Here is a 13236-nt window from a genome sequence, read left to right on the forward strand (position 1 = left end):
AGGTAACTTCGGCCTTAGTTGTCAAAATTGGAAATTTTAATGTCCCACTTCTCAATGAACCCGCACATCACCTGCATTCGTTTAAAGCAAATTGTTTTCTACATCATCGCATTTACTTTGGAGAGGCTATTGTGTTCGTTTTTTAAACAAAGATATCTCCGCAGGGCACTGCAGACTGAAAGGGCGTCTGAAGAAGATTGGTGTTACACAATACGCGCAGATTCTGCAAAGAAGAAGAGGAAAGACCAAGACAACTAGTAGTAATTGTTTTTCCACACTTGCTAGCAGGAGGAAGTGTTTTGGGATGTACAATATAACCGTAGAAGAAATTCAACCACTTAGACCGGGCCCTACTAATCAAGCTCCTTGCTGAACTAGAACTCACTGATGTGCAAGTATAGAACGGAGGATAGCTCTTAAAAGGCACAGTATTACATATCCCGAACATTACATCTACATCTACGTTTACTCGTACCAAACTGATTAACTTTCCCAGCATTTTATAATCTATGTAAGCCATCTAGTTCCATTATTTTTACAGAACAAAATGAGAGCGTTTTAACTTATTTTTACATGATTTAATGTGTAGTTAAGCAAATAAAACAAAACTTTTACTTGCTAAATCGTATTTTTACTACGCACTTCTTCTGCATTTATAATTAATCCAAGAGACTTTTTTGCAATTCTTACACTTTGAGATTGATTTAATTGTGCGTTTTTCTCGTCTGCAATAATACGATGTAGAAAAAGGAGGAAATTTGGTTTTTGATTTTTGGAGAAAGTCGAGCTAGTTCGACTTAACGTCCGACTTGTTTTGATGAGTTTTTTACTCAATTCCCAATCAAATGGCTAAACGAGATACCATTAAAGATTTTTAGTTAAAGATTCTGTGATGTTTTAATCTTTAATCGATTTGGCCGGGTGCTATATATGTAAATTTGGTAGTTTAAACTCGTCCGATTGGTGAAAGTTTTATGCTCGAAAAAGGTGTTTTGTAAAAACCGTTGGTTAGTAGACCTGTTGACTATGAAAAATAAAAGTAGAAATGCTACTTTCATTTAATAAAAAAAACCGTTACAATGATAATGTTACGTCTTAAGTTTCTTTCTTGTTTGTAAGTCAATAAATTAACAAGAAAATCTAGAACTCCAGCATATCTCGTTTTGATTCTTATTGACCAGTTTACCACAAGTTTTGAACTTCGTAACTAATTCCATTACATTTAGTGGTCTGATTGACCAAATTACTTCTTTCAATTAATTAATCTTTTTATGTAAGGTCTTGATTGAAATGAAAAAGTTAGTGTCACAAACGGGATTCGAACCCGACCTTCGGCTGAATACGCCGCTGCTCTTATCAAATGAGTTATCGTGACTTCGATCCATTCGGACACCAACTCCCCATACGGAACATCACTAGAGGTGACAGGTCATGTTTTACCACAAACGGAAAGTCTATCAAGCAAAACTTATCAAGAGACAAATGAACCTTAACAATAACTTCGTATGAAACTTATCCTTATTCAGAATGTTATTATTTATTTTGAGATCGATTTTGCTAAAAAAAAACTCTGCAGTAGGGTTAAGGGCCGCGAATGTTTTTTCTTTGGGGGATAGAGCAGATGGGGTTTTGAGCATCAAAGGGATTTCGTCTCCTGCGAAGTGTATTGAGGTTTGTAAGCGGGACTTTATGAGGATATGGGAGGGAATTTGTTTTTCGCACGATCACACAATAATCCTTCGAGGAGGAGGGAAAAATTCATAGGGGTGAATCGTTTCTTAGCCTAGAACAAATAATGGATACGATAAAAAATTATCAGGAATGAAAACCTAATTACGATTTTATTCGATGATAATTTCCAATTTGTAATATCACGGTAAAACTTTAACATTAGTTACAAATAGTAGGTTAGTAGTTGTAGGTTGAGATGGGGAGTTGGTGACCGAGTGGATCGAAGTCGCGATAACTCAAGTGATTAGAGCAGCGGTGTATTCAGCCGAAGGTCGGGTTCGAATCCCGCTTGTGACTCTACTTTTTCATTTCAATCAAGAACTTACATAAAAAGATTAATTAAGTAAAAGAAGTAATTAGATCAATCAGACCACTAAATGTAATGGAATTAGTTACAAAGTTCAAAACTTGTGGTAAACTGGTCAATAACATTCAAAACGAGATATGCTGGAGTTCTAGATTTTCTTGTTAATTTATTTATGTGCAGGACTACTACAATGCATACGACTAATGTAATGAAAAAAATCTGTCGTTAATCAATTTCTAAAACTTCTGTCCAGATTCTTACATTTATATTTTTTTATCATTAGGAAGAGAACGAGCTAAATGTGTTAAGAAACAGTTTTAAGTATGATTTGTAAGTTTTGTCCACGATTAGCAAAGATTAATTGATTTTTTTTTAAGCCGAAGATACCTAAAACAGGCAGAGCTGCTAGAAATCGTTCGACAAAATTTAATTTTATTCAGCGTTATACCTTCATTTGTAAAGGAAAGTATAAAGCAGAAATATTAACTTTTCTTCTTTTCTGATTATTTTGTGAACCTTTCCATAATCAAGTAACACGTGGCCAGAGCCTAACCTCAAAAGAGTTTATGAGATAGCACGCTTTCCTAACACAACCTCTCGTCTTTAACACAATTTGCCTGAATAATTCTAATGCAGTTCTCTGTTTCTTACATTTTTAACTCATTAAAAATATAGGCTGTTTCCATACCAGTAAAACATGTTTTTATCTGTAATCTGTTTAGAAACCATTTTAAGAAGGATTTGTAAGTTTTTGCCCACGATTAGCAAAGATTAATTGATTTTTTTTTAAAGCCGAAGATACCTAAAAAAGACAGCTGCTAGAAATCGTCCGACAAAATGTAATTTTATTCTGCGTTATACCTTCCTTTGTAAAGAAGGTATAAAGCAGAATTATTAACTTTTCTTCTCTTCTGGTTATTTCGTGAACTTTCCATAATCAAATAACACGTGGTAGGAAACCACAGCCTAACCTCAAAAGAGTTTATGAGATAGCACGCTTTCCTAACACAACCTCTCGTCTTTAACACAGTTTGCAATTCTAATGTAAATCCCTGTTTATTACATTTTTAACTCAATTTAGAAAAATTGTAGGATGTTTCGTGCTATGTTTCTAACTTGAATAACATATAACCACACACGGTTTTATGTAAACTAGACTCTAAATTCAAAAGAGTTTATGAGATAACGCACATTCCTAACACAACCTCCCGTCTTTAACACAGTTTGCGTGAGTAATTCTAATGTAAATCCCTGTTTGTTTCATTTTTAACTCAATCTAGGACAAATGTAGGATGTTTCTATACCAGTAAAACATGTTTCTATCTGATTATTTAATAACTTATAACCACACACGGTTTTATGGAAACCAGAGCCTAACCTCAAAAGAGTTTATGAGATAGCACGCTTTCCTAACACAACCTCTCGTCTTTAACACAGTTTGCCTGAATAATTCTAATGTAAATCCCTGTTTATTACATTTTTAACTCAATTTAGAAAAATTGTAGGATGTTTCGTGCTATGTTTCTAACTTGAATAACATATAACCACACACGGTTTTATGTAAACTAGAACCTAACCTCAAAAGAGCTTATGAGATAACGCACATTCCTAACACAACCTCTCGTCTTTAACACAGTTTGCGCGAGTAATTCTAATGTAAATCCCTGTTTGTTACATTTTTAACTCGATCTAGGACAAATGTAGGATGTTTCTATACCAGTGAAACATGTTTTTATCTGTATATTTAATAACTTATAACCACACACGGTTTTATAGAAACCAGAGCCTAGCGTGAATAATTGTAATGTAAAACGCTGTTTCTTACATTTTTAACTCAATTTAGGGCAAATGTAGGATGTTTCTGTGCCAGCAAAACAAGTTTTTTTATCTTTAACTTTAATATAACCAAATATAACCAATATAAAATATAACCAGACACGGTTGTATAAATCTTGACATATTTATTACTGTGTTTACTTTATTCTCATTAGGAGGAACTGAAGTTATTATCTTTGATATAAGAGCGTTAACAATATGAAAATTAATCATATAGTAAGTATATAACTTAAAAAAAAGTATTACACTATCCCGCAATTGAAAATGTTGTTTTCGTAATCTACGCTTTTGCTAACACTGATGAAATAGGTCCGAGTTTGCAGCTTTAACTTTTGCTGACTAGCATATGTAAAAGCTTATGTAGATATAAGAATTATTTCGCAATTCTAGCTCTTTAGAGAGATGCTTCAAAGGCGTTTTCTCTGTAGTCGATCGTTCCAAAAAACGAGTGTTTGGTGTTTTCGTCCTGGTTTAAAAAATGTAAAAGTCTAATTTATGTCCTGATCAGGTTCGGAGCGCATACAACATAGTTATTTAGGAAGAGGAAATCAAGTAGAAGTTTGTTGATAAATTTTACTCTCCATTGAACCCATAACCGAGTTTAACCACGCCATAAACAAGATTTATCTGGGCCCATTCACACAGTTGTGTGGAGTGCTGCGCGTCACCAATGTTATTCGGTTGAACCGTAAATAATAAACTTAAAGCCTCCTATTATTATTATTATTATCTACTCGTCTTTGGTTTATTTTTTGTCAGAGAAAATACTCGGCCCTAAAAAAATTTTTTTAAAAAATCTTAACTAGGATTTGAATAAATTGAAAAGTTATTTCACGATTGTTTGAAAATAGAAGTTTATACTTGCCGTGGATGCGTTCATTGGCGCAGAAGGAGAAACACTTCACTCGGTTGAACCTTCAACAGGCCGGAAATTATTGGAGATCAAAAGGGCTCTTGAAACTTACCTGTAATGTAATAATTCACGTTAGCACTTAAGATTTTTATGGTTATTTACAACATTTTTAAAAATAGGTTTTACAACGACAAGAGAGTGAAAAAACGTCAAGGTCCACGAGAAGAAACGCAGACAACATAAATAGAAAAACATAATAGTTACATGGTGTTTCCTAAGGCAAAACGTATGTATGTATATATAATAGTTAAACTTATTCATTAGTTAGTTTCATGTATAATGTTTTTAAAATTAAAATAACCATCAATTCATTCAAAGTATACGTTTCAAATAAATAAAAAAAATTCGAAACCACAGAAATAAGCTAAAATAAATTTGAGGCAATGTTAATTAAAAGATGTTAGATGATAATTTCCAAAGGAATACAGAAATTTCAGTCATTTTTGGGAATAATAAACTAAAATAACAAACCAGCGGTGTTTAAATTTTCAGCCATTCTCGTAAAAATAAAATATTTAAATGTATTCAATTTATATTTTACGCCCGTATTAATTCTTGACAGCCGGTTTAATTAAACAGATAAAATTCTATTTGTTTAATGCAGGAAAAAAAAACTTTTAAGGACGTTTATTTTTGTAAAGCCAAAGGGCTGTCTGCTCTGTTAAAGTTTTATTCGGGGTTGTAAAGGCAATTTCGTTTGGAAAAGGGTGTGCTTGAAATTCTTTTCTACCTCTGAGAAGTTCTTGCAAAAGCAATAAACTTCTTTCTCTTATAAGACTTTTTCCGAATATGTGTATAACTAGAGAATCGGTGTAGGATGTTTTTCCGGCTTTCAACAGTTTTCCCGCCGGCGCCACGCCTTCGTCAGTGTTGAGAAAACGATTAAAACTCGCGAGTTGTCGATGCTGGAAAAGAGAACGAGGGAAAAAATAATGAAAGTCGTTTAATAAATACCACAGAAACCGCTTAAGTGACCACTTAACTAAATTGTTTTCCCCACTATCTTTCTATGGAGAAACTACTGCACAACAGGAATGATTTAAAGCGGTCGTTCTCTGGCAATTCACAAAGAAAAACTACCAACAAAGTGAAAATAAAAGCCGACGTTTCTTATATTTGAAAGTTGTGATATTTCTTAACTGAAACTGATTTTATTCCGTCCCGTACCGTATTGAATTCCTCGCCGGTATCCTCTTAAAGGCCGTTATCGAGAATTGAAAAGGATCGAGTATTTGGCATACATGAAATTTGTACTTTATAAGTAAAAAAAGCTAAAAAGAGGAAGAGTGGAAGTATTTGAAATTGTAATAGTGGAGCCTTTTAGTATGTAGAGTTGAGGAATTCCATAATTCATGGGCTAACTTCTATAGAAGCTGAATTGTATGGAAAGTCTCCTTGCCTTAGTTGGCTGAATTTGCATGAATGTATTCTATTATTACAACTAGGCCGAGCTCTCTCTAAATCCAACCCTTTGCCCAACATCCATAAAATTCTTTATTAAAACCTCCTCTTTCTTTTTGTCTTCTTACTGTTTAATGAGGTTGTAATTAGGTGGGGCCCTGACTGAAATTTTAATGTTTTCTTTTTAAGCGATAAGTGCAAGAAAATGGCTTTGTAATTATCCATCTAAAGTGCTTTAATTTCTAGATGAACTGGTTTGTTCGACTTTCAACAACGAAGAATGTCGCTACGTAACTGTTTCTGAGAGAAATAATATGATTAATCATTAATGCTATGAGAAGACAACACGGAACTAATGGATAACATGCCACCCAACGCTTACTAACTGTGAATTACTCTCCCTTAGAAACAAATTAATTAAGACGCAATCATAATTAAGCAACAAAATAATGTCGTAAATTTTCATCCAAAGTTGGTGTGTTGTTAGTTTTCTTGATGGCTCTGAAGAACTTGGAAAAAAGGAACTTCGGTGAGGTCACAACAGAACGACATTTCTCTAAGTTTTTGCCGATATTTCGATGATTATATCGTCATCATCAGGGCTTTAACTCGATCAGTGTTCAAATATACCTTGAGAACAAGAAACTGCATTTATAATAAGATTATTTAAAATTAGGTGAAGCTCAGTGTCTCAGTTAAAATATACATATAAGTACATGCCTATTTAAAAAAAAAAAATAAAATTACTTTTTTTCTCAGGCATATTTGAATATCACAGTTAAGATAAATCTATGAGGTTTCGTGGTACGATTGACCAAATAAGTTCTTTTCAATTAATTAATCTTTAATTAAGATTTTGGTTAAGATAAAAAATCAGTGTCACGAGCGGGACTCGAACCCACAATCTTCGGTTCAATACGCCGCTGCTCTACCACTTGAGCTATCATGACTTCGATCCACCCCGACGAATTGATCGTCTCATTCAACTTCTGCCGATCCGTAAATAAAATTCGAAACGAGCTGTAAATTGAACAGGAAAAAACTCTAATTAAAAAAATAAATACTTACTACAAATTAATTTTTGATTAAAGTTTTGGTTGAGATAAAGTCAGTGTCACGAGGGGGATTCGAACCCACGACCTTCGGCTAGGTACGCAGCTGCTCTACAACTTGAGCTATCGTGACTTAGATCCACACGGACACTAACTTTCCATCTCAACCCACCTTTCGCATTTTCCCTCCTTTTTGCCATTTTTCAAATGTCGTATAATCTAATTCTCGGCGACAAATGAAATGGCCACGGAGAGCTTTAGTGAAGTATACTTCATTTTACATATTACATCTATGAGGTTTCGTGGTCCGATTGACCAAATAAGTCCTTTTCTTTAATTCCAAATAAGTTTCTTACGCCGCTGCTCTACCACTTGAGCTATTGTGACTTCAATCCATCCGGTTAAGATTAATTAAGCTTTTTTTAAATTGTACTATATATAGATAACTTAAATTAAAGTTAATTATTCCGAAATCATGAGATGCGGTCTGGTGTGATGTAGGTTTCAGAAAAACATTTTCTTTATCGTGCCAACGTTTCGGTCTTTATTGGGATCATCTTCAGGGCCAGAGATTTACAAACATTACAGAACAGATACATGTAAACTCAGTCGCAGCTACTCCAATATCATTATTCAAATTCAATATAGATAACATACATATATCATCACATCACATTCCACACATCAAATATTTTTCATAGTCTAATTGTCCAACAATTTAGCTTTCCTTTTCCTATTTATCCCTTTCTATCTATAATCCTGAAAGGATAATTTGGCCGAACCATTACCAATGTTTTTTTCCCTTCGTCGGCTCTTTTCACCTCAAAGAAGCCGACTCCTTATACAAAAATGTCTTTCTATACAGAATTCCCTCACCACTCCTTCAAAATACAAAGTATATAAACATAAAACAGCAATATCTCACTGGCACTCTCAACACGACACGCAAGAATGGCACAATTACGCAGAAAGCAAACACTTTGAGAGAGTAGAAATATTTTGATTGAATATAAATTTTTTTTTCATTGTATCAATTCACTTGTTTCCACATCCTCCTACATCTATTTGTTAAATTTATACAATGTTTGTAAATCCCAGGCTCTGAAGATGATCTCAATAAAGATCGAAACGTTGGCACGATAAATAAAATGTTTTTCTAAAACCTACGTCACTCCAGACCGCATCTCACGATTTCGGAAGAATTATCGATTAACGATCACTAATCACCTCACATTAAATTAAAGTTAATTCGTCACTTCTACCACAAGGGTGGGACATGAGGCTCAGGTGGTTTTTCCGTTACAAGTGAAAAAACTAAATCTCTCCGAAGATCCTTTTTTCCAAGTTGTTCAACGGCAGGTCGATACATCATGTCATCTTTGACTCTGAAGACTTTAATATTTTACCAATTTTATTGTCATTTTTTCCAAGTTCGGTTGTTTGTTTGTCGCTTCTGATTTGACGATTTGTAACAAGATTTTTTGCACTGTTAATTCATGTTGATATATTTAAACTTGTATAATAAGGAAGCATTTGAATAAGATTTTCATTATCGCGTCACGTCCTAGCGCACTCACACCTCGCCTAGAAATAATTTGAGTAGTGCTTACCCAGAGAAACATTTCGTTATCACGATCGCATAAATTGAGTAAGAATGGCTCCAACTCTGGTGCACGGTCGGCAACTTAAATGAGACCAACTAACTTATATTAGTTTGCTGTATATTGGATGTTCACTCAGCCATGTTGCGTCTTAGGAATTCAGAATCCTCGAACCGCCTACAAACACGGCTTCTACAGAAACGAGTTTCCACGTCGAAGCATAAATAAGAAATATTCACCCCCTTTTCCCCGATAAAGAGACCAATAAAAATCCACGGCAGTTTTTACCATGGAATCACTTGTACTTCTCCGCCTATTTATCCTCTCTTCTGTTCAACTGCTGTTAGAAGTCCCATCTTTCTCTTTCCCGTACTTCAACGACTTTGTTTCTAACTGTAGCAAGTTTTTACGGCTTCTACTTTAATCTAATGTTTTTCTTCAATATTTTCATGAGTAAACACGACAATAAAATATAAACAAAATTTTTCTCGTAAACAGTAGTAAACGACATAAAGGCGAAACCTTTCAATTTAAACGAATTTCCTTTTATAGAGGAAAGCAAAAATGCCCTAACTGTTTTACGCCATCAATAAAAAAAAGTTATAGTTTACAACTAATATGAAAAATATCTCAAACATCTCTTTTGTTATCATTCTATATTCTAGACTTTATTTTTCTCCCTACTCTGTCGTGATTATACATTTTTATTTTATTTTATAAGAATAACTTCCCAAATAATAAATGGTAATATAGCTATTTCCGAAGTTTCCCTTATAAAATTATTCTATACAGGGTGTCCCAGTTCCTTCTGACGAAACTCAGGGAATCGATTCTACTCTTCATTGGGAGCAAAAAATGTCCAGGAGAAAATTTTCGGAAAGTTTTCTATTTTGAAGATATTCTTCAATTTAGGTTTTTTCAACTTTTCACTACCTTACCACATAAAAACGCTTACGACTTCCAAAATGTTGAGACTACAACAAATCCAATTACACCATTTGAAAGAACGCTAAATTAGCTGTAAGATACCTCTATTTGCAATAATCTGAATGATATAAAATGTTAGCGAATATCAGTCGGAACATGTCAAAATTACAAAATTTAAAATTTTGGTCATGATTGCACGTTCTACTAAGGTTATAAAAAAATACCTACAACTTGTCAAATTTCACAAAAACTTTTTCATCTACTATGCTTTACGTTGATATATCCAAGTTTTTAAATAACGTTCTAGTATAGTTGAAAAATAACCATTGAATGTTCGAAAACTCGCTTTGTAAAATAAAAATGACACTTGTTTGACCGGTTGAATGCAAAATGCTGGATGGGATCGAAGTTTAAACAATAATCATCACGGAATGTATCAGGTAGGGTGTGTTACTGAAAGACATTATAATATTAATATTATTTTACAAAGCGAGTTCTAATTGATTTATTTTTACCCCCCTTCAAATTTACCTTAGCTCACGTTTTGAACATTCAATTGTTATTTTTCAACTCTACTAGAACGTTATTTAAAAACCTGGATATATCAACATAAAGCATATTAGATGAAGAAGTTTTTGTAAAGTTTGACAAGTTGTAGGTATTTTTTGTAACCTCAGTAGAACGTGCAATCATGACCAAAATTTTAAATTTTGTAATTTTGACATGTTCCGACTGATATTGGCTAACATTTTATATCATTCAGATTATTGCAAATAGAAGTATCTTACAGAAAATTTAGAGTTCTTTCAAATGGTGTGATCGGATTTGTTGTAGTCTCAACATTTTTTATGTATTATTTAGTAAGCGTTTTTATGTGGTAAGGTAGTGAAAAGTTGAAAAAACCTAAATCGACGAATATCTTCAAAATAGAGAACTTTCCGAAAATTTTCTCCTGGGCATTTTTTGCTCCCAATGAAGAGTAGAATCGATTCCCTGAGTTTCGTCAGAAGGAACTGGGACACCCTGTATATTTGTTAAACTTTTTTCCAAGACTTGCTCAATCGAGAGGGTCTTAATAGGGAAGTAAAATGTGTTTTGGTCAAAATTACTTACACGACGAGTAATTTACACAATAAAATAAATATGTAATAAATCTTATAATATGAAGTTAATAATATCAATATCAATGATTTATAATTCTCAGGCACTTTGTGCAATATTTTTTTCACGAACACTGGTTCAAAGTGTGGTCTTGAAGAAAAAAGGAAAATTCAGTTGTTACTTCAAGCTTTCGACCTATTTTAAGGTCATCATCAGGGAAAAATAACATTCAACATTTGTACATACTGACATATTTAAGTTTTTTTAAAAATTTCCTTGATGACTGATGCAGTCCCAACATTGCCAAGAACTTAATATCGATTGTGTATTTGATTTTTTTGAAATTCAAAATTACATTGATTTATTGTAAATTTTTTTTAACTTTTCCTTTTTTTTGTTGTTGTGGCACAATCTAGTCCCTGATTATGTTGTAAATAATGTTAATAATCTATTATATTTCGTGGTCCGATTGATCAAATAACTTCTTTCAATTAATTAATCTTTATCTAAGGTATTGGTTGAAATGAAAAAGTTAGTGTCACGAGCGGGATTCGAACCCACGACCTTCGGCTAAGTACGCCGTTGCTCTAACCACGTGACTTCGATCCACTCGGACTCTAACTCTCCATCTCAACTTTTCGGATTTTCCCTCCTTTTTGTTATTTTTCAAATGTCGTGTAATCTATTCGATTCTCGGCGACAAATGAAATGGCCACGGAGAGCTTTAGTGAAGGTATCCTTCGTTTTATTTGTTAAACCCGTTAGATTTCGTGGTCCGATTGACCAAATAACTTCCTAATTAATTAATTAATCTTTATGCAAAGTATTGGTTGAAATGAAAAGTTAGTGTCAAGAGCGGAAATGTTATGTAAATAAAGATGCTTAAAAATTTCGGAATGTTTGTATTTAGAATATTTTTCTGATATTGTAAAAAAAATTAAGAAAACAAATATTGCTTCAATTAAGTTAGGAACGACCTGTACTGTTTGTTGGCTCGAACTAAGTCGCATGTCAATAGTCTTTTTGAAAATAATAAGAAGGTAGACCTAAGGTTGTTGGCTTTGAAACGGCAAATTTGAACTTTGCAAGATAGTAATTTTCCTGGTGATTTATTTCGTTGATTTACAACCCCGTGCCCATCATACGCGGTTATGAATACAAAACATTTAAAGGAATAAAACCCACCACCTATATTACAAAGGAGAGGCCAACTTTTACAACCCCTAATCCTATCCGCGAAGTAGACGGCGTTATTTATGCAAGTGATACATTATATTGTAACGCCCCGGAGCTTGTATTTACAGGCATCCGAGGGCGATACTTACGAAAATGTTATAAGTTCGACGTCGGTGTAATTTACGTCTGGTCTTATTACTATTAAAGTCAGTTTGTCCTATTGAGCTGACTTAGCGGCGATTACTACTTGCATTCGGATTTACGAGGTCTCGGCTTTATTCACAAACTACGACTTTTACTTACAGATTTAAATAGCTCGTCACAACTTTGCGCTTTATCTCCAATTACTATATCACGTAGGACAATGACTGCATTTTTTAGTGTTAATTAATTATACATTCATATCGCCTCGTTAAGAACACGATAGCGAAATCGCGTCTGAATGTTATTTAAATAATAATAAAAAATGTATGATTAATGGTTTAGACTCATTGACAAACTCATGAATTATGCAAGTATGTATAAATTCTATGATAGTGTAACACAAATATCCAAAATAATCTATTACATGGAAAAACTATAATAATAACTAACTTCCAATTTGGTTTTCAATTAGTCAAGGAACTAATTAGGTCCAGTTTTATTCTTGCTATACATCAACGATTTGGCTTATCTAACGCTGACCGGCAAAATATATTTATTTGCAGATGTAGCCTGGATTGAAAAATTTTTCCTGGCCGGATGGGTTAAACACAGCTGAGCATAAATTATCAAACTAGAAGAGATGTAATCTATTAACTTTGAACACAAATAAGTGCCCATATCCATTTATCAAGAGTCGACTAAATGTAACTTCAGTTTGAGGGCTCGTCAGATCAATGTAGTCGACCAACTAGAATAGTAGATGAGGTTAGAAACCTTGGGATAACATAGGCAATCGCATGAAATGGAAGAAGCATATTGAATTTATGTGATAAACTTAGAAAATGTATGTATAAGATAAATAATATAAAAAGATTCCCAATTACAACTAAAAAAAATATAGAACCCTTTTTCCACTAAATAATGAAATTTGGAATGACTGCTTGGGGTTCCATACAAATATTGTTGAACCAACAAAAAAATATCCGAAAATGTTCTTAAAACAATTCAGATATGCATCTAAATTGGTATTTGTGTAAATAGGAGTTC

At 33.4% G+C, this 13236-nt stretch overlaps 1 protein-coding gene across 3 annotated transcripts in view; it reads right to left on the reverse strand.

Annotated features, from left to right (window-relative positions):
• Nucleotides 1-13236, reverse strand: part of LOC106661479 (thymocyte selection-associated high mobility group box protein TOX-like) — a 216008-nt gene that overhangs the window by 92534 nt on the left and 110238 nt on the right. Inside the window, exon 1 of one of the 3 annotated variants that reach the window (XM_024228895.1) lies at nucleotides 4740-4809. The exons of the other annotated variants lie outside the window; for them this stretch is intronic. Within the exon in view, the coding sequence (XP_024084663.1) occupies nucleotides 4740-4754 (15 nt within the window). The 5' untranslated portion in view covers nucleotides 4755-4809. Of the gene's footprint in view, nucleotides 1-4739; nucleotides 4810-13236 lie in introns of those variants that run through there. 3 annotated transcript variants of the gene reach the window in all.

This window comes from Cimex lectularius, unplaced genomic scaffold (genome assembly GCF_000648675.2).
Source record: "Cimex lectularius strain Harlan isolate CLEC.00 unplaced genomic scaffold, Clec_2.1 scaffold217, whole genome shotgun sequence".
NCBI classification, from domain to species: Eukaryota; Metazoa; Arthropoda; class Insecta; order Hemiptera; family Cimicidae; genus Cimex; species Cimex lectularius.